Below are 27,169 nucleotides of genomic sequence, written 5' to 3' on the forward strand. Positions count from 1 at the left end.
AGAAAAAACACAACCCTTTAAGATATTGATTTAACAACTCCTTTCTCTCATTAGTATGTAAATACAATTTTGAATCATTATTTTACACTGAAGAACATGTACACTTTTTAGAAAATGGACCAATCACTAGAATACAGACATGAATGGAATAGAACTGGAAGTCATAAACATCACAATTTGTTGTTTTTGAAACTAGATGAAAGGATAAATAGTACAGGATTTGTAATAACCATGACCAAGAAGGCTCAAAAAAGAGAGGCTTAATTCAGAAAGGTATTAAACAGAGTTTAAGCCTGGTGCAGCCACTTACTCGAGTAATGATCTTGGAAGATTAAATGAAAAAAATCACATAAAATAAAGCCTGAGTAAGTGTTCACTTACTGTTGACTATTGTTGTTATGTGCCGTGGAGTTGGTTCTGACTCATAGCGATCCTATACAGGGTTTCCGGGAGCAGAAAGCCTCATCTTTCTCCCGCGGAACAGCTGGTAGTTTCAAACTGCTGACCCTGAAGTTTGCAGCCCGATTCGTAACCACTTAGTATGTACACATGTGTTTCTAAGTGTCATCAAGTTGGTTGTGACTCAAAGTGACCCTTGTGAACGGTTTCTGAGGAGCAGCTAGTGAATTTGAACCATCTACCTTGCAGTTCAAACCGACCTTTCAGTGCAGTGCTTATCTTACAGCACCACACCAGGACTCCATGTATAGGTGATTAACATCACTCCATTTCAGACAAAGCAGTTTAAAAAGCATATGGAACAATACAAAGGAGTAAGAATTTAAAGCAAGCCATAAACTACATGTGAATGGGAGCGGTCTTTTACTTAGTTGTAACAAATGTTGTTGTTGTTTAGTGTTGTTGAGTCAGTTCTGACTCATGGCAACCCTATAAAGGGTTTCCAAGAAGCACTGGTGAACTTGAATTGCTGCACCGACCTTGTGGTTCAAACAGACTTTGCAGTTCAGCACAGCCACACCAGAACTCCAGTTGTAACACATAGTAGGGTACTACGATCAAGAACAGATGGTAGTGAAGGAAAAAATGCAAGATGCTCTAAAGGCACTGGCAAAACACAAGGCTCCAGCAACTGATGGAATACAAATTGAAATCTTTCAACAAACTGATGCAGGATTGGAGGCACTCACTCATCTATGCTAAGAAATTTGGAAAACAACTACCTGGCCAACTGATTGGAAGAGATCAATATTTGTTTTCATTCCAAAGAGAGCTGCTCAACAGAATGTGGAAATCATCTAACAACAGCATTAATATCACATGCAAATAAAATATTGTTGAAGATAAAAAACAGCTGCAACAGTACATCGGCAGGGAACTGTCAGAGGTTCAAGCTGGACTTAGACCAGGACATGGAATGAGGGATATCATTGCTAATGTCAGATCGATCTTAGTTTGAAAGCATAGAATACCAGAAAGATGTTTACCTGTGTTTTATTGAATATGCAAAGGCTTTTGATTGTGTGGATTATGACAAACTATGGACAACATTTTGGAAAAGGAGTGCTCCAAAACTTTTAATTGTGCTGACGTGGAAACTGTAATATAGACTGAGAGGCAGTCATTCGAACACGAGGAGACATGGAATGGTTTATAATTAGAAAAGGTGTGCACCAGGGTCATATTCTTTCACTATACTTATTCAATCTGTATGAAGAGCACATAATCCAAGAAGCTGGATTATATGAAGAAGAACGTGGCTTCAGGACTGAAGGAAGATGAACTATCTGCAATATGCAGGTGATACAACTTTGCCTGCTGAAAGTGATGAAGACTTAACACATTTACTGATAACCACAAGGTCTGCAGCTGAAACCCACCAATTGCTCTATGGAAACCATATACAGGGCTGCTATGAGTTGGAATTGACTTATGAAACTTGACAATACAACAAACAGTAGAGTCCCGATGTGGTGCTATAGGCTAAGCACTGGACTGTTAATTTCAAGGTTGGTGGTTCAAACCTATCATCTGCTCCCTGGAAATCCTACACACCGTCTTAATGAGTTGGAACTGACTTGAAGGCACTTAACACCAACCACAAAGATCTTTATAATTCTACATTATTTTAATAATCTCACAGTCACATGTATATTAGTAAAAGCATTTTCATTTACTTCCATTGAGTCAATTCTGATTTATAACGGCCCTATCGTGTTTCTGGGAGTTCTGGGAGCACTCTAGTCTAATGTGCTGGACTGCAAAGTTGGTTTGAACCTCAAGGTTGGCAGCCACTCGTTGGAAACCCTATACAGGGTCGCTATGGGTCGCAACCGACTTGATGGCACTTAACAACAATGACGACATAGGGTTTCTGAGACTGAAAATCTTTACAGGAGCAAACAGTCTAATCTTTCTCCCAAGGAATGGCTGGTGCTTTTAAACTGCTGACCTTGTGCTTAGTGGCCCAACATGAATCTCAACAATGCCCAAGTATTTGGAATATGTGTAGTTTATGTTAAACACGAAGAATTTTCTGTCTATTATTTCATCTCACTTCTAAATAGTATTCTACAACTTATAAACTACTCTGCCATGAAAAATCTACTCATATGGGAGAAACGAACAAGTGTCAGAATAGAGCATGTTTTTCTTCATAATTCCCAAGAGACTGTGAAAAAAATTAACAAAATGTGTAATGGATTAAATCATATCCTGCCTCAAAATAAAAAAGAACTCTGAATTCTGATATCTATAAATATGACCTTGTTTGGAAAGAGGGGTTTTCTTTTGCTAATGAACTCATTCCTGAGTTTGGTGGGTGCTAAACCCAAGCTTCATTTCTCATACTTCAGACATATTGTCAGAAGGGATCAGTCACTAGAGAAGGATATCATATTTGGTAAGGTGGAGGGTCAGAGAAAAAGAGGAAGACCCCAGCGAGATGGATTGGCAAAGTGGCAGCATCTATGAACTCAAGTGTGGCAACAGTAGTGAGGTTGGCCCAGGACCGGGCAGTGTTTCGTTCTGTTGTACATAGGGTTGTTATGAGTTGGTATCGACTTGATGGCAGCTAACAACAACAACGAAACCTAAATCACTTTTGAATGGCATCTTATAAAGTGATCAGAATAAACACGCACAGGGGCAAAACAGACACATGAGGACCTGTCTACAAACAAAGGAAGGTCAAAGATTTCAGGCAGGCACCAGAAACCAGAAGAAAGGCCCACAGAAGGAACTGATAAAGTCAAGACACTGATTTGGACTTTAAGCCTCCAGAAGTCTGAGAAAATAAATGTTTGTTCTTTAAAAAACAAAATTAAAAAATGATGCCTTTGAATTATCATGAGAGATAAGAAAAATGAATATATCATGGACTGCCAGAAGAACGAACAAATCTGTCTTGGAATAAGTTCATTAGAAAGCTCTTTAGAATTAAGGATGGTGAGACTTTGTTTCAGATATTTTGAACATGTTATTAGGAAGGACCAGTACCTGGAAAAAAATAGAGGGTCAGCAAAAAAGAGAAAGACCTTCTTTTCAAATGATAGACGGGCACAGTGGCTGTAACAATGGACTAAAACTTGTCAACAATTGTGAGGCTGGCACAAGACTGGGCAGTGCTTTGGTCTATTTCACATAGAAATTGACTTGATGAAACCTAAGAACAACACGCTTATTTTGGGAAAAATTCTCTTCCCTACATAAGAGCCCCTGCTAGTCAATGACAGAGGAGACTCATTTTAAGTAGGATCTGGCTCTTTTGTAATCACTGAAAATGGATGGAGATATGAGTATATCTATAAAAAGGCACCAGCAGCTTTATCTACCTTCACTGTCTTTCTTGAGTGATAAGCAAAATGAAATATTTAAAATGTGAAAATTCAATGCTTATTTTTTATTCAAAATAAATGAACACCTTTGGTTATGATGCATGGAGGGGATTGTAACCATGGCAATGAAATGACATATGATAGGATGAATGTAAAAGTAATGTTCTCCCATGTAAACTATCACATAATTCACAATAAAACATTTAAAATAAATAAATGAACAGAGTTATCACTTCCACTATAACAAAGCATAGGAAAAATGAGTGAAGTCGCTTTGGTGGTGGTTGTTAGGTGCCACCAAGTTGATTCTGACTTACAGGACTCATGTGACAAAGTAGAACTGTCCCATAAAAATTTCTTGGCTGTAATCTTTACTGAAGCAGAGAGCCATGTTTTAACTCCTATGAATCTGCTGGGAAGATCTGAAATGTCAACCTTTCAGTTAGCAGCCAAGTATTTAACTGTACCACCAACACATTTGGAAATTTTGGAAAAAATATCCTAAAAAATTGACCAGTTCTTATTTTCCCATTCTACAGCTCAGACTATCTAAGAGTTCTTGCACTGTAACCCTGTAAGTGAAACAACTGTTAAATAATAGTCCTGTAAAAACTATTAGGCAACATATAAAAAATCTAATTTATTACGCCACGCAGGTTTTCCCAAATTCTGCTCCAAGATGTTATGTTTATACAGGGAATTGAAGAACTGCTTTCCAAACAACCAGAATAGAATATAACACAGCAGCAATAGCTGTAGTCATGTGATTATCCAACCAGTTTCTGGAAAAACACAAAATGATTCAGAATAATTAAGGAGAAAGTAATCATGGTTTCTATGGTATAAAGAGACATCTTCCCAAATTTTTACTTGGAAATATTTAAGAATGCTTGCTGAAATATTTGTAAGAATGCTTGCTTAAAACAATTAGCACCTACCGTTTGATTATGAAGAGGGTTTGGGGTAACAGAATGTTCTGGACATTCATTGGAAGTACTGTTCTCTACTAAAGTTGTATTCGAATCTATCATATCCACTAATGCAACGCTCAGGTTCACACGCAATGCATAGACAATGAAGAAACCGAAACAGGCCAACACTGCTAAGTTGTAACGAGCAGAGCAGCACCCCGGAGCTGAAATAAAAATTGGAAGGAAACTTTAAAAGAGTAATTAGATGACATTGTCTAAACCACTAAAGCTAGGTTAGCTTTTAGAAGTGTGCAAAGTAACAAATCATGACTATTTTCCTAAGAATATCCTTAGATTAAGGATTTAAAAAATATTTATCAAAAGAAATTCATTACTTGCTAGATGTAGTTTGCATAAATCTACTCATAAGAGCGTGAGCTGTAAGATGTTGTTGTTGTTGTTAGGTGTCATTGAGTTGTTACCATCCTATAGCGATCCTATGCACAACAGAATGAAAACTGCCTGGTCCTGGGCCAACTTCACAATTGTTGTTATGCCTGAGCCCATCTGCTGCCACTGTGCCAATCCATCTCTCGTTGGGGGTCTTCCAGTAAAGATAGAACATTTACCTTTGTATTTTAATGAACTGTAAGATAGCTCATTAAAATACAACGGTAAAGGTTTTATCAACTTTGTTCTGAAAATCTCCATGCCAGTAAAAACTGAACCCCTGACTCCTGACAGGGGTTCAGGTGGCAAAAATACGGCATGGAAAAAATAAGTAGGAAGAGTTAATGGTATCACTATCCCTGAAAACCTATAGAAAGAATGATCAATAGGTGTCCAAATAATGATTGTACCACAGTATATATAGTGCTGACTATAGGTTAGTAAAGGAGCCCTTGTAGTGCAAAGGTTAAGTGTTCCACTGTTAACTGAAGGTCAGAGGTTTGAACTCATTATAGGAACCATGGGAGAAAAGACCTGGCAACTTGCTCATGTAAAGATTACAGCCTAAGAAACCCTATAGGACAGTTCTACTTTGTCCTATAGTATCATGTTGTAATCAACTAAATAGCATAAAAATAAGTCTTCAATAACTGTGAATTGCTGTGGTTAACAAACAAACCAGCTGCCAACAAGTCAATCCTAACTCATGGTGACCCCATATGTTACAGAGTAGAACTGAGTTCTACAGGGTTTTCTTGGTTGAAATCTTAACACAACCAGATTGCCAAGCCTTTCTTCTGCAGCACTGCTGGGACAGGTCCGAACTGCCAACTTTTGGATTAGTAGTCAAGTGTAAGCTGTATGTGTCATGCAGGGACCTTATTGTGGTGATTATTATTATGTTATAGTTATTAGGAATTGAGACGATTTGTTATAAACTGAAGTTATTTCTCATTTGTGAAAAGCTGTTGTTGTTGTTGTTAGGTACTGTCAAGTAGGTTCCAACTCTTAGCGATCCTATGAACACCAGAATGAAACCCTGCTTGGTACTGCGCCATCCTCACATTTATTACATTTGAGTCCATTGCTGCTGTCACTGTGTCAACACATCTCATTGGAGAGCTTCCTCTTTTTCACTGACCCTCTACTCTACCAAGCATGATGTACTTCTCCAGGGACTGGTCCATCTTAACATGTCCTAAGTGTGGGAGATGAAGTCTCTCCATCCTGGTTTCCAAGGAGCATTCTTGCTGCACTTCCTCCAGCACAGATTTGTTTGGTCATCTGGAGTCCATGAGAGTTTTAATATTCTTCTCCAACACCATAATTCAAATGCATCAATTTTTCTGTGGTCTTCCTTATTCACTGTCCAATTGTCACATGCATATGAAGCTACTGAACATACCATGGCTTGGGTCGGACACACCTTATTTCTCCAACTGACATCTTTGTTACTGAATATTTTACAGAAGTTTTTCTGCAGCAGATTTATATAATGCAATACATCACTTTATTTCTTCACTGCTCCTTCCATGAGTGTTAACTGTAAATCTAAGCAGAATGAAATCTTTGACAACTTCAATCTTTCCTCCATCAGGATGTTATTCATTGGTCTAGTTGTAAGGATTTGTGTTTTCTTTACACTGAGGTTCAATCCAAACTGAAAGCTGTGGTCTTTGATCCTCATCAGTAAATATTTTAAGTTCTTTCACTTCCAGCAAGCAAGATGGTACCATCTGCATATTGTAAATTGTTAATGAGTCTTTCTCCTATCCCGATGTCTGTTCTTTTTAATATAATCCAGTGTCTCAAATTATATGCTTAGCATACAGATTGAATAAGTATGGCAAAAGAATACTGATTGAGTAAGTATGATGAAAAGTTAGAAATTGAAAAATGAAGTGAAGAAGTTGAAGAGAGTGTGGCTCCCTGCAAAACATAAAAGATTGCTCATCTCAAAAGGTAGGAGCAATCTTCCCTAGTGTGTGACCTGAAAGCAATATACATTTGTGCTTAGGGGCAGGAACTGAGAAAGCAAATGGTTGGTACTGAGATGGATGTGATAACAAATCAGGGGCAACAGCACGTACAATATAGGCAAGAAAATAAAATGACAGGTAATGATGTTGAGCCAGATTAAAAAATAAGTATAACTGGGCCCCCTCCAAGACTGAAACTCAAAGGGAACACATGAGCAGGCACATAAGCTTGCTGGTGACCCCACTGGTCTACTGGTGAGTGGAAGAGGGGGAAAGGCAGCAATGAAGAAAGGGGCTGATCTACCATGTTCCATAGACTCCTGTTGGCCTGGAGATGAGAGAGAGATAAGAGGAAGGGCTGGTTGGTCCGAAGTGTGGTGAGATCTGGGGTCTCCTGAGCCCATGAACGAGGACATAGCCACAGAGGGCTAGAGCTGACAGTGAAGCATCCAGCTGATATGAAGGGATGAGACATACAAGAATGTCCAAACTTGAAGATAGTACCCATTTGAACTTGCTTCGATGGCTTGATAATCAGAACTTGACTAGAGGAAGATTTAAAAAAAACCACAAAAAACAATTTTTGATAAAGGAAACGAGTGTAAATTGCTATAATTTGATGAACTTGACCTACACTTATGGATGTAGTAGCTTAAAACACCAACTGAGAGGGACGTAGTCTTCCCATCAAATATCAATGCTATCCCCTCTGTATACAGGGTAGACAGGGATGGGCAACTTAAACATTTGCTACTTAGACAAGGAGCTGTGGTAGCACAGTGGTTACAAATTGGGCTGTGAAGCACAAGGTCAGCAGTTTGAAACTACCAGCTGTTCTGTGGGAAAAAGATGAGGTTTTCTGCTCCTGTAAAGAGTTATAGCCTCAGAAACCCTGTGCAGGGTCACTATGAGTCAGAACTGACTCCACGGAACATAACCACCACCACCACCTAAAATGAGGGGGTGATAAAGGCACGAGGTGACTGGCTTACAAATTTTCAAGAGGGAGTTTAGTTTAAGAGTGTGCGGGGGAAATTAGAGCCCCCACTGAATAGTTTTCATCTTGTCTAGACGGGTCTGGTGAAAAGAGAAGGTGATAAGATTTTTATGATTCAATAGTAATTGTTATCATGACTAATTGCAACTGTCACAATTGTAAAGGAACAAACAAAAATGGGGGAGTAGTTAATCTTACAGCCCAGAAACAAGGACTCTAGGACTATCAAGGGAGAAGGGCTCAAGTGGAATGTGGGACCCTATCCAGAGAAGCAGTGACACCAGAGATGGAGGCAGGGATTAGACCATGGAGAGAGGGAGCAGCTGAGGACTCTGGACTCATGGAAAGAGAGGGATTGGGTGCTGGAGACCAGGAGGCAGGCTTGCAGAATGTGTCCTTTGGCTGTTAAAATGATTATATACTCCTGAGTGATTTTGTGTACCCCCCCCCCCAAAAAAAAAAAACAAAAAACAAAACAAAACAGAGGGAATGGAAGTAAATACTGTTGAATGATGACGCACAGAGACTATAATCATTTCAATGAAATGATGTTATAAAGCTGATGTTATCTCATGTAAACTATCACTTGGTTCACTATTAAAAAAAAGAAGTATAAATGGAGACCGCTAATGGTTTAGGCCAACACTTGTCTGTTGTTTATTGTACTGCAGTTGTTTGGGTATTGTTATGATGCTGAAAGCTAAGTTGCTAGCATTTTAAATTTCAGTAGGGTTATACATGGAGGACAGGTTTCAGCAGAGCTTCCAGACTAAGAAGAGAGCCCTGACAATCCACTTCTTAAAATTAGCCAATGAAAATCCTGTGGATAATGACAGATTATTGGCTGACATGGTGCTAGAAGGTGAGCTTCCCGGTGTGAAAAGCACTCAAAAAACATGGTGGCCACAGCAAGAGGCTTGAGCATACAAATGGTTTTGAAAATGGGGCTTGTTGTTAAGTGTAATTGCGTCAGTTCTGATAAATAGTGACCCCTAGGAAGAGTTTCCAAGGAGTGGCTGGTGGATTTAACCTTGTGATTAGCAGTCCAGTGCTTATCCTCCAGTACCACTCCAAATGAGGTGTTGTTGTTAGGTGCCATTGAGTTGGTACCAACTCATAGCAACCCTATGCACAATGGAACAAAACATTGTCTGGTCCTGAGCCAACCTCACAATCATTGCTACATTTGAAGCCATCGCTACTGCTACAGTCCCAATCCATGTTATTGGGGGTCTTCCTCTTTTTCTCTTATGCCTGAAGTCCTTTACCAGGGATTGGTCCCTTCTGACAATATGTCCAAAGTATGAGAGATGAAATCTGACCATCTTGGTTTCCAGGGAGTATTCTGGCTATACTTCTTCCAACACAGATTGATTTGCTCTTTTGGCAGTCCATGTTACTTTTAATATTCTCCTCCAACATAATAGCGCAATTATGTCAATTCTTCTGTGGTCTTCCTTATTCATCGTCCAACTTTTGCATGCATATAAGGTTATTAAAAATACCACGGCTTGGGTCAGGTGCCCCTTAGTCCTCAAGCTGACATCTTTGCTCTTCAACACTTTAAACAGGTATTGGGCAGCAGATTTGTTTGATTTCTTGACTGCTGCTTCCAAGAGTGTTGATGGTTGTTTTGAGCAAAATGAAGTGTTTGACAACTTCAAACTTTTGTGCATTTACATGGATATTGTTAAATGGTCCAGTGGTGAGGATTTTTGTTTCCTTTATGTTGAGGTGCTACCCATACAGAAGGCTGTGGTCTTTAATCTTCGTCAGTATTTTAAGTTTTCTTTGCTTTCAGCAAGTAAGTTTCTATCATCTGCATATTGAAGGTTGTTAATGAGTCTTTCTCAAGTCCTGATACCACTTTTTCCCCTCCATATAATCCAGCTCAGTGTACAGATTGAATAAGTATGGTGAAAGAATATAACCCTGGCACACACCTTTCCTAATTTTAACCCATTCGGTGTTCCCTTGTTCTGTTCTAATAACTGCCTCTTGGTCTATGTACAGATTCCTCATGAGCACAATGAAATGTTTTGGAATACTCATTCTCCATAATGCTGTCCATAGCTTGTCATAATCCACACAAGCGAAAGCCTCTGTGTAGTCAATAAGACACAGGTAGCTCTGGTAGCGTAATGATTACGAATTGGGCTTCTAATCTCAAGGTCAGGAGTTCGAAACTCCCAGCGGTTCCGTGGGAGAAAGATGAGGCTTTCTGCTCCCATAAAGATTCTGGGTCAGAATCGACTTGACCACACTTAACAACAACAAACACCTTTCTGGTATTCTCTGCTTTCAGCCAAGTTACATCTGATGTCAGCAATGATGTCCCTCATCCCAAATTCTCATCTAAATCCAGCCTGAACCTTGGGCAGTTAGTTCCCTGTCATTACACTGTTGTAGCTGGGCAATGCTTTGTTCTGCTGTACACGGAGCTGCTATGAGTAGGAGCTGACTTGATGGCAACTAACAACTAGTGTAGAGTATAATACATACTAGAATATAAAATTAGCTCCATGAAAGCAGGGACTGTTGCTGTTTTGTTTACTGCTGTGATTCTCTAGTGTCTGGGCAAGTTTGTAAGCAAACATTTTTATAGTGCAGAATTAGAGAGGTGACTTCTAATGTACATACAAATTCCAACTATAAATTACTCTAGATGATAATTAGAAATTACCACACTCTGATCATACCTCTAAATCTTCCAATTACCAATTAAGGTTTTGTGTTAACTTGACTGGGCCAGGATTCTCAGTGACTTAGCAGTTAAGATATAAGAATTCCCCATGATGAGATCTAATATAATGTTGTGAAGTGCTGTCGAGTCGCACCCCATAATGTGATCTGGAGTGATAAGTTCTGATCTGATGTAATTATTCTGTGTTGCAAATCATAACTTCTATTGCTGTTAATGAAGTCGGACAAAATCTACATAATTAGCTTGAATTTTTTTTAACTTCTTATTGTGAATTGGGTGTTAGGTTGTATCTTGAGTCAATCTCTTCTGAGATCTAAAAGAGAAAGAAGTGAGCAAAGAAGGAGGGACCTACTACCACCAGGAAAGAAAAGCCAAGAGTGAAGTGTGTCCTTTGGACCTGGGGAGTCCCTGCCTTGTGAAGCTCCTAGATCCCGAGGAAGATGGATGCCATAACACATGGAAATCTCCAAGGACTGATGGGCCTACAGAAGCTGAAAGGAGACAAAGACCTTTCTCCTGAGCTGACACTCTGAATTCAGACTTCTAGACTCCCAAACTGGTAGTGAAGAATTTGTTTGTTAAAGCCATTCACCTGTGATATTTCCGTTATGTTACTGTTGTTAAGTGCCATCAAGTTGGTTCTGACTCATAACGACCCTTTATAGCATTTCTGAGGAGTGGCTGATGAGTTTGAACTGCTGACCTTGTGGTTCAAACTGACCTTGACCTTGAGGTTGAGATCTTATCCTATGATGCCACAGGACAGCACTAAATAACAAAGACACCAGTGCATAGGAAACACAAGAAACAAAAGAATTTCTTAAATGATAACACAAGGATGTAATCAGTAAAATTCAAGCTATGGGAATGACCTAGCTTCTTGAACAAATAAATTTAAAAGAAAAAAAAAAAAAAAAGCTGGAGAAGGGTCCTACAGATTAGGAAATGATATAGCTCTTGGGATAGGCACAAAGGAGGTGCTTTCAGTGGCAGACTTAGGGAAGGGGTGGTAGGCAGCATGTCAGATGTGAAGATGGTAAGAAGTCCTTAAAACAACCCAAGAAGCAGACCAGTAATAACCTCTTATGGGACAATGGTCCCAGCATAGGTGGCTGTTGGCACCTTGTCCAGCAGCATGTCCCTGATCTTAGGTCCTCTGTCGACCACAATCCCCACACTCCCCAGGATGTGATGTAACAGTTTCTTCAGAACCAGTTTCAGATGGTCTTTTGCATTATGGTGTTCTTTTCCATCAGTACCAAGCCTTCCCAAGGAGGGTCATGAAGGTCTGCTGCAGCTACCTGGAATCTACATTGTCTGCTCCCATGATAAAAAATTTTGAATAATCATCTAAAAGTTGCTGGACTTTCAGGTCACTATATCTTCCCTGAACATTATGGTGGTGGGTCAGGGATTTCCACACAGGGTTTAAAGATGATGCCACTCTTACAAGAGTGCCTAATGAAAGCTTTTCCATCTTCTTTTGATGGAACAAAACTCAAAATCATAGACAGATCAGGCTTACTGGTCACAAAGAGACTAGAGGAACCCTAGACTACAGCCCTTGGTAAACTTTTAGGTCTGGAATTGAACTTACCCTCAAGGCTCATTTTTCAGCCAAGAGACAGATAGGTATAAGGGGGGGGGAGGGGGGCCTCAGGTTGTGCAGTGATAACAAAACTAGTGCGGTGTGTTCACCACAGATAGGTCAACCCCTCAAGATCAAAAGGACAGCATTTACCTAATGACAAAATGCAGAAGTGTTGAGACAAAAGGAAGAATGGAGACAAAAGTCACACAGAATAAGTGATATTTGAAGGGATTGAATCATGGATATCAAATGAAGTCTATGATTTGTTGAAGATAAAACTGATGATCTGCTCTCTAAACCTTCACTCAATTCACAAGTTAAAAAACAAAACAAAAACAACAACAAACAAAAACCCAAAACTTGATCCATCTAAAAACTGTTGTTCTATGTGGGACAACATTCCTGTAAACTTGTTGCAAAGCTTTAATGATTTTGGAAGTGGAACACTTGAGTTTTATTAAATATTTAATATTAACCCTGATATCAAAACCATTTTTTTCTGTAGCATGAAAAGTGGTCTTTTTTGGAAGTCACCTACTGAGACTAAAATGGCATATTGCTGGGGGAAGTTGTCTGCAGCGATCCACTGATTGCAGTTACGTGCTTAAACACACTTTGTTTGGAATAAAGCTGTACATGTATGAGCTGCAAAAAAAATACTGCCTACCCCAAATGGATAAAATAAAGCTGATTTTAACTTAATTTAATTACCCTGCCAGGTGTGGCACTGTGGGTTAATGTGCCAGACTGCAAAGTTGTTTGAACTGCAAGGTCAGCAGTTCAAGCTGCTCCTTGTAAACCCTATCCAGGGTTGCTATGGGTCGGAACCGACTCGAAGGCACTTAATAACAACAACAAAGGGTAATTAATTACTGATAAATCACTGTATAAGCCTTGTTTTTGTTAAGTGTCACTGAGTCTGTTACAACTCTTAGCAACCCGTGTAGAGCTTCCCAGGAGCGGCTATTGGGTTGAAACTGCCAACGTTGCGGTTAGCACTCCAGAGCTTACCCTACAGCACCACACTAGGACTCTTATACATTCCTAACTCCCAAATGGAAACACCAGACCTCATTAAAATGGCCCCAGTTACTTCCATGTTAGACTCACCGTCACAACACTGAGCAGTTTCCCTTCATTCTGTAACAGCACCATTTAATTAAGACAATTGTTGTTGTTAAGTGTTGTCGAGTCAGTTCCAACTGACACCACGATGCAATAGTGACCATGTATAGGGCTTCCAAGGAGTGAATGGTGAGTTTGAACTTTGGGGTTCAAACCAACCTTGTGGTCCAGTGCATTATCCCATAGCGCCATGCTCATAAACAAAATATAGTTGTGAAAATCTAGGCTTATGTAACTCAATCTTGCATGTAAATCCTCTTTCCCCCAAAAGAATGTTATTGTTGTTTAAGTGCTATCAAGTTGGTTCTGACTCATAGACCCTCCATATAGGGTTTCCGATGTGGGTTTGAACTATCGACCTTGTGGTTCACTGTCTAGTGCTGATTCTATAGCACCACACCAGGAGTCCATACAGAATAGTAGATGCAAAAACAAAACAAAAAACAAACAAAAAAATCCCCAAAGAAAACAAAACACAAGATGCATGAGGCTACTGCTACTATAATCTAGAAAATCCTGATACAGTATACCAAGCTTTATCTTAAGCATTTTCTATTAGCGCATTAAGTTCTCACAATAACCCATGAATTAGGTATGCTATACTCCTTATAAGAAGTCGGGGCCCTGGTGGTGCAGTGGGTTAAACATTGGAATGCCAACTGCAAGATCAGCAGTTCAAATCCACCAGCCACTCTTTGAGAGAGAGGTGAGGTTGTCTGCTCCCATAAAGATTTACAGTGTTAGAAACCCAGTCTTACAAGGTCATTGTGAGTTAACATAAACTTGATAGTGGTTTTTTTGTCCTCATAGAAAGGTCGGTTACTTGATCAAGACCACACAGCTATAAGTGGTGGAGCTGAGATGAGTAGTTAGGTATTATGTTTGGCTCCACACTGATGGCTCTGAACACAAAAGAATGGTCTTGGTAACCCTAAAACTTTTTTCATAGTAAGACTGAGCACATCATCTTTGGTACAATTGTATTTTGAAAATTTACTTAACTAAATACAAGCAACATTTCTTCTTACAACAGAAATAAACCTTCAATTGCTGGAAGAGTGAGGAATAAAGAATTTTTATGTATGGTGAAGGGGAAGTTTTGCTTTTCCTTGACTAATTCCTTCCCTTCCTCTCATCTATATTAAGCATGAAAACCTACAGACTTCCTGTTGTTCTTCAGCATTGAGCTGCTCTTCCCCCACCATTTTGGTGTATATCTCTGAATTCCATGGGACTCAGTAGAAGCAAATATTGAGAGGCAAACCATAGTTGGTTAACCAACCAAACAAACAAACCAGTTGCCATTGAGTCAGTTCAGACTCACAGTGACCCCTCACATATGTCTGAGTAGAACTGTGCTCTCTAGAGTTTTCAACAGTTGATTTTTTTGGAAGTAGATCACCAAGACTTTCTTCTTAGGTGCTTCTGGGTAGACTTGAACCACTGACCCTTCAGTCAGTAGCAGAGAACTTTAAATGCACCACCAAGGAATTCCATAGTTACTAAGAGGTTTGAATTACAATGTCAATCTGAGACGCACTGATTCTTACTGATACTTAAGAAACATATCCTAATTTTTGTAGTTGTTAAGTGGAGTTGGTTCCGACTCACAGCAACCCTGGATAGGGTGTCTGAGGCTTTAAATCTTCTCTGGAGTAGAAAGCCTCATCTTTCTCCCATGGAGCAGTTGATAGGCTCGAACCATGGACCATGGGGTTTGCAGTCCAATGCTTATCATATGAAGCCTCTGTTCTCCATCCTAATTTTAGCTATCTTAATAAAGAAACACTGTGCAAAATTTAAAACTATGTCTCCATATTTATGGCAGGTTGGAAGGGTAACTTTCAAATTGGTTGGGGAATAACTAAAACTGATAAAAGATTTTGCAAATAGAAAATTCTGAAATATAATGCAAAGGTGGTAGTTTTGCATTGAGGTAGGAAGATGGGAATACAATTCATGAGAACTCTGAGGCCAGTATATTAGAACTGACCACGGAGTTCTCCTGAATGTTAGTTAATCAATGCCCAAGGAAGCAGCAGTCATGAGGTCAAGAAATCAAATGATATATAATGCATGGGCAGATCTGCTACACAAGACCACTTTAAAGTATCAAAAAGTAAAGATGTCACATTGAGGACTAAGGTGCACTGGACCCAAGCCATGCCTTACATTCATGCAAAAGTAAAATGTTGCTGAAGATAACTAAAAATTGGTTGCAGCAGTACATCGACAGTGAGTTGCCACAAATTCAAGTCAGATTCAGAAGAAGATGTGGAACTAGGGATATCGTTGCTGACATCAGAGGGATCTTGGCTTAAAGCAGAGAATAACAAAAAGACATTTATTGTTGTGAGGTGCTGTCAAATTGGTTCTGACTCAGAGCGACCCTGTATATCATTTCTGAGAAGTGGCTGGGGGTTTGAACAGCTAACCAGTGCTTATCCTATAGCACCACATCAGGACTCCCTAAAAAGATGATTACTTGTGCTTTATTCACTATGCAAAGGCATACAACTGTGTGGATTATAACAAACCATGAATAACACTGTGAATAATGGATGTCCCTGAACACTTAACTGTGCTCATGAGGAACCTGTACATAGACCAAGCGGCTCATTTGAACAGAACAAGAGGACACTGAGTGGTTTAAAATCAAGAAAGGTATGCGCCAGGGTTGTAGTCTTTCACCATACTTAATTTGTATGCTAAGCAAATGATCTGAGAAGCTGAATTATAGGAAGAAGAATGTGGCATCAGGATTGGAAGAAGACTCACTAACAACCTGCAATAATGCAGATGACACAATCTTGCTTGTTTAAAGCATTGAGGGCTTAATAATTGCTGATGAAGATCAAAGACCACAGTCTTCTGTACGTGCTGCAACATAATGTAAAGAAAAATTCCTCACCATTGAAGCAATAAAAAAACATCATAGTAAGTGGAGAAAAGATTAAAGTTGTCAAAGACTTCATTTTATTTGGGTCCACAATCAATGCTCATGGAAGCAGCAGTTACGAAAGCAAATGTATTTCATCGGGTAAATCTGCTGCAAAAGACTTCTTTAAAGTGTTAAACTGGAAAGATGTCACTTTGAGTACCAAAGGGCATCTAATTCAAGACTGGTATTTTCAATGGCCTTGTACACATGTGAAAGTTGGACAATGAGTAAGGAAGATGGGAGAATTGATGCATTTGAATTATGGTGCTGGTGAAGAATATTGAAAGTACCATGGACTGTTAGAACAAGTAAATGTGTCTTGGAAGAAGGGAACCAGAATGTTCCCTAGAAGCAAGGATGGTGAGACTTCATCTCAAGTACTTTGGACATGTTGTCGGGAGGGACCATTCATTGCAAAAGGACATCATGCTTGGTCAAGTAGAGGGTGAATGAAAAAGGGGACGACCCCCAATGAGATGAACTGACACAGTGGCAGTAACAAAAGGCTGAAACCTAACAAGGGCTGTGAGGATGATGCAGCACCAGGAAGTGTTTCCGTTCTGTTGTGCATAGGGTTGCTATGACTCAGTGGCACCTAACAATCTACCAACAACAGTCTTTAATAAGGGTACCGCTTAGTGCAATCTTTGCATATTACTTAACCTCCCTGGCTCTGAGTTATCAGGGTATAAAATGAAGTTCCACTAAGTAGTAGTCTCTAAGGAGCTCTTTTCTTGTTGTTAAGCTTGTTGTTAAGTGCGTTTGAGTCGGTTCCAACTCATAGCAATCCTGTATTATAGGATTTCTGAGAAGTAGTTGGTGGGCTTGAACTGCTGAACTTGTGGTTCCGTAGTCCAGTGTTAATCCTATAGCACACAGGTTAAGCAGGCCTAAATTTAGAATACTGTCGACTAATTCAATGTCATATATACTGTAGGTTTCACTTCTATAAAAACTTTAGTATATTTTAAAATAGAATAGAAGAAAAAATGTGCTGCTGCTATTTCTATCTCACTTGCTTCCCACTGGGTTGTTGTTGTTGTTGTAGTAGGTACGTAAAAATAAGAAGGAAAATGGCCATAATGCAGATAATTACCTCAAACTAAAAAAACAAGATGAATAGATACAGATAGCATAGGCTCAATACACTCTACTTGTGAATCAAGCATGGATTGTTTTTAAAGGACTGTTATGAGCTATTTTTTCCCACAACCTTTATTGAGGTATAATTTACATACAAGAAAATGTACCCATTTCAAGTGTAAGTTTGACGAATTCTGACAAATGCATGCAACTGTCTACCTCAATCAAGAGATAGAACATTTCCATCACCCCAAAAAGTTTCCTAGTGGCCCTCTATAGTCTGTTCCCTTCTGCCCACAGTTTCTAACTATAAATCTACTTTTTATTATAGATTAATTATGCTTGTTCTAGAACTTTATATTAATGGTCATATACATTATGGTGGCTATATATATTTTTTCTCAGTATGTTTTGAAATTCATAAACATTGTTGTGTATATGGGACTCCTGGTGTGGTGCTGTAGGATCTGCACTGGACTTCGAACCACAAGGTCAGCAGTTCAAACTCACCAGCTGCTCCTTAGAAACCCTATACAGGGTCGCCATGAGTTGGAACTGACTCCACAGCACTTAACAACAACAACATTTTGTGCATATGAGTAGTTTGTTCCCTTTTATTACTGAGTAATATTTCATTGTATGCATAGCTCTTAGTTTGTTTATCCTCTTTATGGACAATTAGGTTGTTTCTAGTTTGTTACTATTATGAATAAAATGTCTATAAACATTGTCCTTATATGGTAATGTATGTTCAGCTTTACACTAAGGTGCCAAACAGTTTTCTAAAGCAGTTGCAGAGTTTTTATACTCTTTTAACAGCAATGTGTTAAGAGTTCCAGTAACTCATTTCCTTGTCTACATTTGGTATCCTAAACTTTTCAATTTAAGCCATTTTAGTGTATGAGCTCTAGTGTGGCACTGTGGGATAAAGCAATGGATGGCAAGGTCGGTTTAAAACACAAGGTCAGCAGTTGAAACTCCCCAGATGCTCTTTGGAAACCCTATACAGGGTCACTATGAGCCCTGGTGTGGTACTGTATGATAAGCACTAGTCATTCAAAACTACCAGCTGCTCCTTGGAAATGTTATACATAAGTGCTATGAGTTAGAATCCACTGGTTGGAACTTAACAACAGTGGGTGTGTAATGGCAACGCCTTTTGGTTTTAATCTGCATTTCCTTAACAGTTAATGATGTTTCACATTTGAGTTGTATTTTGATTATTCGTGAGCACATATTTTCAAATTGTCACAGGATGTAGTAATCTATTGGAATATCTTTATTATGGTATTTGCTTCTGTATTTCCACACTGCATTACTTTACAGAACGTTACAAATTTCTATCAAAGTAAGCCACAGAAAAAGTTCAGTTTATGAAATTAAATCTGACTTCCAGGTAACCATCACTACAGTACAGTATTTACAGTTAGCATTGACAGAAACAGTCCCCTAGCTACACGATGCAGCTATAATGCTACCAACTCTACTGCCACCATCTGGTAATGTTAAAAACAAAGAGGCGCCACAGAATTAACCTCTGGTTAAAAAAAGTAAAATTTCCAAACTCACCTCTTTTTCTCATGTACCCATATTTGAAAGTACCAAATACACGCAAATCTGTTCTTTAGTTGTAACTACCTTTAAGTAAACAACTTTACAAAAGTATCAAACAGCAAACTATTTTATTCCCCCAAATCCAGAGGCGATCGCTTGCTAAGTACCTTTTCTATGTGTTGCAAGACCTTTGGTAAATTAACATTCTGCAGATCTCCTATCTTGAAGATAAAGGAACTGTTTCCCAACTCAAGCACAGACAGCTAAAGAGGGAAAATGGCATGTGTGAAGTACTTTCAGTGCCTCACCTCACAGTTTCTAAATACTCGCTGAGTTATGAAATATTGTCCACCGCATACTCACAAATATTAACTCCATATTTTTATGACTCCCCTCCCAAGAAGCTACTAGATCACATGCCGACCAATTTGCAGCTGCGGAAACCTGACTGTGACAAGGAAGAAGAGGCCGACTCCGGCCGGCCCACTCCCATCCATTGATTCCAGATTTCCTTCCCAGTTTGCTCTCCGCGGGTCCCAGCCCAGCACTGCCGAGAACTCCCAGGAGCCTTAGCCGGCGCCGTGCTGCTCCCAAAGCCGGCCCCGCGGGACTGCACCTGCCAAGGCCCGAGGGCAGCAGTGGGGGAGGGTGTCCTGGGGAAGGGGGACCCTGAATGGATTCCTCGTCTTTAGAGCCCTCACACAAAGCAGTCCCCGCACCGCCGGCAGAGGGCACAGGCTCTCTGGTCATGGACACCCACCCTGGACAGTCGCCCACCCAAAGCCCCCGACGAGCCCGCCGCTCACCAGCTTCGGCCTGCCGGGAGCCTTGCAAGAGGGGCGTGCTGTCCGTGCCCTCATCGCCGTCGTGTGGGACCAGGTTGTGAACCGGGGACCTCATGACGCCCCCGGTGAGCTGGAGCTGGCGTCTCCTGGCGGAAAGCAGAGCTCGGACCCCACAGCCGAAGCCCCAGGGCCAAGCTGGCAGGGCGGGGCGTGAGTGCAGGCTCCGGCACCGCCTTCGGCGCTAGAACCGCCCCTCGGCCTCGTCGCGTCACCGCGGCCCCGCCTAGAGGAGGCCCGCAGACTCCGCCCCAGCGCCATCTTAGGTTCGGGCAACGCTGATGTGCTTTGTTTGGGGAAGGCAGGTTTTTGAGAGTTCTAAGTTTGCTGAGTCGCTGGATGTTCTAGGCGGTGCCTCCATCTTATGCCTCCACTTAGAAACCTTCATTTAATAAAGTTTAAAGGAGTCCTGGTGTGGTGCTGTGGGCTAATGCGTCAGACTGCAAAGTCTTTTGAACTGCAAGATTGGTTGTTCAAGCTCACAAGCTGCTCCTTGGAAACCCTATACAGGGTCGCTATGGGTCAGAATCAACTCGAGGGCACTTAACAAAAACAACAAGGGCCCCTTTGAGAACTAGGAAGAGTGAGGGATCTAAAGGAAGGCAGCGGGAATCTGAGTAGCACTTAACTGAAAGGGTTTGTGTCGAACTTGGGAAGTAGATCGTGTATATTTGATGTTCACTTATCATTATTAAATTTCCATGAATATTGATGGCGTGATGCTATCTACTTCATACTGTCATAGTGTCCTTACCAGAGTTTTTGAGGTGATTAAGCAATACATGAAAACAATTGGCGTCATGATTAGTTGACGATTTTGTAGGTCAAAACAATCCAAAGTTGGCAATACCATATCATTTAACCTATAGAAATCTAATAAGAGAGTCCCTTGGTATTGCTGAGTCAGAAAGAGAACTTGCAGGCCTAGGTGGGCAGATCTGAAGTTGCTATGGGGGTCACAGGCTTGTTGTTAAATGCCATGGGGGTTTTGACTCATAGCGAACCTGTATAGGATTTCGGAGCCTTCAAATCTTTTGCGGGAGTAGAAAGCCTCATCTCTCCTGAGTGACTGGTGGGCTCCAACAGTGGACCTTGTGGTTTCCAGTCCGGGGCACAATAGGCCTGGAGATAGAAAAATAAGGCCATAGATGCCCTTGTTAAGTATTGTTTCCAACTCATAGCAACACATACTGGGTTTCCAAGACTAATCTTTGCAGGTTGTCAGATTCAAAATGGACCTAGCCAGATGAAATACACAGAAATAAAATTGACTGCATCTGTGGAAAGAGATTATGGAAAAGCTCCATATCTTCAGTCAAAACAAGGCCAGACGCAGATTGTGGAACAGACCATCAATTGCTCATAAGCTAATTCAAACTGAAGTTGAAGAAAATGAAAACAAGTCCACAAGAGCCAAAATATGACCTTAAATATATCCCATCTGAATTTAGAGGTCATCTGAAGAACAGATTTGATACATTAAACACTAAAGAGCCAAGACCAGAAGAGTTGTGGGATGACATCAAGAACATCGTACATGAAGAAAGCAAAAAGTCGTTGAGAAGACAAGAAAGAAGGAAAAGGTCAAAATGGATGTCAGAAGAGACACTGAAACTTGCTCTCCAGCGTAGAGATGCTAAAGCAAATGGCAGAAATGAGGAGGTCCAAGAGCTGAACAGAAAACTTCAAAGATCAGCTTTAGAAGATAAAGCCAAATATTATAACAAAATGTATAAATATCTGGAATCAGAAAACCAAAAAGGAAGAACATGTTCAGCATTTCTCAAGCTGGGGGAACTGAAGAAAAAAAATCTAGTTTCGACTTTCGTTATTGAAGGATTCTCTGGGCAAATTATTGAAATGATGCAGAAAGCATCAAAGGAAGATAGAAGGAATACACAGAGTCACTGTACCAAAAGGAAATGGTTGATGTTCAACTATTTCAAGAGATAGGATATGATCAAGAGCCAATGATACTGAAGGAGGAAGTCCAAGGTGCATTGAAGGAATTGGCAAAGAACAAGGCACCAGGAACTGATGGAATACAAATAGAAATATTTCAAGAAAGTGAGGCGGCACAGGAGGCACTCACCTATGCCAAGACATTTGGAAGACAACTATCTGGCCAACTTATAGGAAGAGATCCATATTTGTGCCCATTCCAAAGAGAGGTGACCCAACGGAATGCGGAAATCATCGGACAATATCTTTGATATCCCACACAAGTAAAGTTTTACTAAAAGTAATACAGTAATGGCTACAGGCATACATTGACAGAGAACTTCCAGAGGTTCAAGCCGGATTCAGAAGAGGACGTGGAACGAGGGATATCATTGCTGATGTCTGATGGATCTTGACTGAAAGCAGAGAATATCAGCCAGATGGATTGGCGAGGTGTCAGCATCGATGGACTCAAGCGTGGCAGCGGTAGTGAGGTTGGCCCAGGATCGGGCAATGTTTTGTTCTGCGGTGCATAACGTTGTTATGAGTCAGTACTGACTCGATGACACCTAACAACAACCATCTTTGCAGGAGCAGAAAGCTTCATCTTTTTCCCGCAAAATGCCTGCTGAGCTCCAAATTGCAGTCCATAGCTTGTCATTTGTTGTTGTTGTTGTTAAGTGCCATGGAGTTGGTTCCAACCCATAACGACCTTGTATAGAATTTCCGAGGAGCAGCCGGTGAGCTTGAACCACCGACACTGCGGTTCAAACTGACTTTGCAGTCTGATGCATTAGCCCACAGTGCCACACCAGGGCAGAGGTTGATATAGATGGGGACGATTCAGGAACCAGCATAATTCAGCAAACCTGGTAAAGGGTTCTGTCAGGTCCTCATGGAATGGACAAGAGGTCCTTTCCCCAACAGGAGAGAGGAGACTTCTGAAGGCATCTCTCAACTCAATGGATCAATTGTTCTTGTTAACTGCCGTCAAGTCGGTTCCAATCCACAGTGGCCCTGTGTAGGGTTTCCTAGGAGAGGCTGGTGAGCTTGAACCTCCGACCTTGCAGATCAAACCCAGTGCCATCAAGTTGATTACGATTTATAGTGACTCTATTTGGGCAGAATAGAACTGTCTCATAGGGTGTCCAAGATTGTACAGCTTTAGGAAAAGTTGACCGCCACAGCTTTCTTCCATGAAAGGGTGGGTTCAAACCCATCAACTTTTCTGTTATCATCCCAGATCCTTAACCATTGCACCACCAGGGCTCCTTTAATGAAATTGCCATTCGGATTTTAAACTGTCTGAGAATGTAATTCAACCTTCCACTAGTCAAAGCTGTTCAAACATGAATATGCACATAATCATTTGCTAGAGCTTGTTAAAATGCAGATTTCCAATGAGCCTGCCTGGGATGAGTGAGAGATTCTGCAATGCTAACAAATTTCCAGGTGACCACAGTTTAAATACTAAGGTTATAGAGAAAGGGTGGGGAAAACTGAGAGTAAATATTGCAGCAGTCTTGAAAGATCTGCTCAAACTCTACAAGCAGAGTTAAAAAAAAATAATCAAGGTTTTTGTGTGTGTGTTTAAACTATAGAAGTTTTAGATTTACAGAACAATTATAAAAAAAAATAGCATAGTTCCCCATATCCTTTGCCTAGTTTGACATGTTATTAAGATCCTATTACGCATTGCTAGGATACATTTGTTACAACTCATGAACCAATATTGACACATGGCATCTGCAGTCCATACTTTATTTGGTGTTTTAAAAGTCTTTCCTGATACTCTTTTTCTGTCCAAAGATTCCGATCAGGATCCCACATTTCATTTAGTTGTCATGTCTCCTTCTTGTTAGGTGCAATCGAGTTGGTACCGACTCAGCGACGCTGTGCACGACAGAACGAAACACTGCCTGATCCTGGGCCAACCTCACAATTGTTGCCACGCTTGAGTCCATTGATGCTGCCACTTTACCAATCCATCTCACTGGGGGTCTTCCTCTTTTTCTCTGACCCTCCACCTTACTAAACATGATATCCTTCTCCAACGACTGGTCTCTCCTGACAATATGTAAGAAGTATGAGAGACGAAGTTTGGGTATCCTGGTCTCCAAGGAGCACTCTGGCTGCACTTCTTCCAACATGGATCTGTTGGTTCTATGGGCAGCCCATCGCACTTTCAGTATTCTCCTTCAACACCATAACTCAAAAGCATCAATTCTTCTCCAATCTTCCTTATTCACTGTCCAGCTTTCACATGCATTTCACATGCATTTGAGGTTATTGAAAATACCATGGCTTTGGTCAGGCGCACCTTAGTCCTCAAGCTGACATGTTTGCTCTTCAACACTTTAAAAAGGTCTTGTGCAGCAGATTTGCCTAATGCAATACATCGTTTGATTTCTTGACTGCTGCTTCTGTGAGAGTTGATAGTTGACCCAAGAAGAATGAAGTCCTTGATAACTTCAATCTTTTCTCTGTTGTTAAGAGCATTGTTTATTGGTCCAATAGTGAGGATTTTTGTTTTCTTTACATTGAGATGTAATACATACTAAAAGCTGTGCTCTTTGATCTTCATCAGTAAATATTTTATGTCCTCTTCACTTTCAACAAGCAAGGCTGTATCATCTGCATATCACAGGCTGTTAATGAGTCTTCCTCCAATCCTGATGCCACGTTTTTCTTCATAGAATCCAGCTTCTCGGATGATTTGCTCAGCACATAGGTTGAATAAGTATGATGAAAGAATATAACACTGTACACACCTTTCTTAATTTTAAACCAATCAGTGTTCCCATGTTGTGTTTGAACAACTGCCTCTTGGTCCAGGTACAGATTCCTCATGAGCACAATTAAGTGTTCTGGAATATTCATACTTCGCGATGTTATCTATAGCTTGTCATGATCCACAAAATCGAAAGCCTTTACATAGTCAATAAAGCACAGGTAAACATCTTTCTGATATTTTCTGCTTTCAGCCAAGATCCATCGGACATCAGCAATGATATCCCGTGTTCTACTGCCTATTCTGAATCTGACTTGAACCTATGGAAGTTCTCTGTCAATGTATGCTTGCAGTTTTTTCTGTATTACCTTTAGTAAAACTTTACTAGTATGGGATATCAAAGAGATTGTCTGATGATTTCCTCATTCCATTGGGTCACCTCTCTTTGGAATGGGCACAAATATGGATCTCTTCCTATAAGTTGGCCAGATAGTTGTCTTCCAAATTTCTTGGCAGAGATGAGTGAGTGCCTTCTGTGCCGCCTCACTTTCTTGAAAGATTTCAATGTTCATTCTATCAATTCCTGGTGGTTTGTTCCATGCCAATTTCTTCAATGCACCTTGGACTTCCTTCAGTATCATTGGCTCTTGATCAATGCTACCTCTTGAAATGGTTGAACATTAAACATTTCCTTTTGGTACAGTGACTCTGTGTATTCCTTCCATCTTCTCTTGGTGTTTTCTGCATCATTCAAAATTTGCCCAGAGAATCTTTCAGTAACGAAAATAAAATAACTGAATTTTTTCTTCAGTTTCCCCAGCTTGAGAAATGCTGAGCGTGTTCTTCCCTTTTGGTTTTCTGACTTCAGATCTTTGCACATTATGCTGCACATTTTGTTGTAATATTTGACTTTATCGTCTCGAGCTGACCTTTGAAATTTTCTGTTCAGCTCTTTTAATTCCTCATTTCTTCCATTTGTTTTAACATCTCTACGCTGGAGAGCAAGTTTCAGTGTCTCTTCTGACATCCATTTTGACCTTTTCTTTCTTTCTGTTCTTCTTAATAACTTTTGCTTTCTTCCTCTATGATGTTTTTGATGTCATCCCACAACTCTTTTGGTCTTCGGTCTTTAGTGTTTAATGTATCAAATCTGTTCTTCAGATGATCTCTAAATTCAGATGGGATATATACAAGGTCATATTTTGGCTCTCGTGGACTTGTTTTCATTTTCTTCAGCATCAGGCTGAATTTGCATATGAGTAATTGATGGTCTGTTCCACATCCGCCCTGGCCTTGTTTCGACTGAAGATATGGAGCTTTTCCATCGTCTTTTTACGAAGATGTAGTCAGTTTGATTTCTATGTATTTCATATGGCAAGGTTCATGTGTATAGTGGTCTCTTATGCTGTCTAAAGAAGATATTTAAAATGAGCAAAGCATTGGTTTTGCAGGATTCTATCATGCGATCTCCAGCAGCATTTCTATCACCAAGGCCATGTATTCCAACTACTGATCCTTTCTCTTTACTCCCAGACTTTGCATTCCAATCACCAGTAATGATCAATACATCTTGTTGGCATGTTTGATCAATTTCAGATTGAAGAAGTTGGTAGAATTCTTCTACCATTCCTCTTCAATTTGTCATTCCCAGCATAGTAAACCATGTGTTCATGAGATTCAAAATGGCCAATACCAGTCCATTTCAGCTCACTAATGCCTAAGATATTGATGTTTATGTGTTCCATTTTATTTTTGACAATTTCTAATTTTCCTAGATTCATGCTTCATATATTCCATGTTCTAATTATTAATGGATGTTTACAGCTGTTTCTCTTCATTTTGAGTTGTGCCCCATCAGCAAATGAAGGTCCTGTGGCTTTACTCCATTCACATCATCACAGTTAATGCTCGCTACATGTCTATTTGTTGTTGTTGTTGTTGTGAAGCGCCATTGAGTCGGGTCCGACCCATAGTGGCCCTGTATAGGGTTTCCAAGGAGCAGCTGGTAAGCTTGAACTGCCGACCTTGCAGTTCAAACAGCTTTGCAGTCTGGCGCATTAACCCACAGCGCCACACCAGGACTCCACATGTCTATTTAGCCTCCTTAAATCTGACAATTTCTCAGATTTTCCTTATTTTTGTGACCTTAACTTTTTTGTAGTGTACTGGTCAGGTTTTGTAGATTGTGCTTTAACTTGCGTTTGCCTAATGGTTATTATCATTATTTTTTTTGCCGTAACAGAAATTTATTGCCTCATAGTTTAGGAGATGCGAAGTCCAAATTCAGGGTGCTGGCTCTAGGGGAGCGTCTCTCTGTTGGCTCTGGAGGAAGGTCCTTGTCTGTGTGATCTTCTTCTTCTGGGTGCTTGTCCTGTGGCTTGATAGCTCTCGCCCCTCATTCCTGCTTGCTAACTGACTTTTTATTTATATGTTTGTTTTTAACATTTTTGTGTGTGTGAATTGAGTATAGGCATATAAAGTATATTTAAGGATATATACATGTATATATGTATAATATATATATAT

At 40.2% G+C, this 27,169-nt stretch overlaps 1 protein-coding gene across 1 annotated transcript in view; it reads right to left on the reverse strand.

Annotated features, from left to right (window-relative positions):
- Window positions 1-20,029, reverse strand: part of SLC17A5 (solute carrier family 17 (acidic sugar transporter), member 5) — a 68,123-nt gene extending 48,094 nt beyond the window's left edge. Inside the window, exons 1-2 of the mRNA XM_006835760.1 lie at window positions 19,936-20,029; window positions 4,733-4,929 (exon numbers count right to left, since the gene is read on the reverse strand). Coding sequence (XP_006835823.1) covers window positions 4,733-4,929; window positions 19,936-20,029 — 291 coding nt within the window. The remainder of the gene's footprint in view (window positions 1-4,732; window positions 4,930-19,935) is intronic.
- Window positions 20,030-27,169: the final 7,140 nt, after the last annotated feature.

This window comes from Chrysochloris asiatica, unplaced genomic scaffold (genome assembly GCF_000296735.1).
Source record: "Chrysochloris asiatica unplaced genomic scaffold, ChrAsi1.0 scaffold00019, whole genome shotgun sequence".
NCBI lineage: Eukaryota > Metazoa > Chordata > Mammalia > Afrosoricida > Chrysochloridae > Chrysochloris > Chrysochloris asiatica.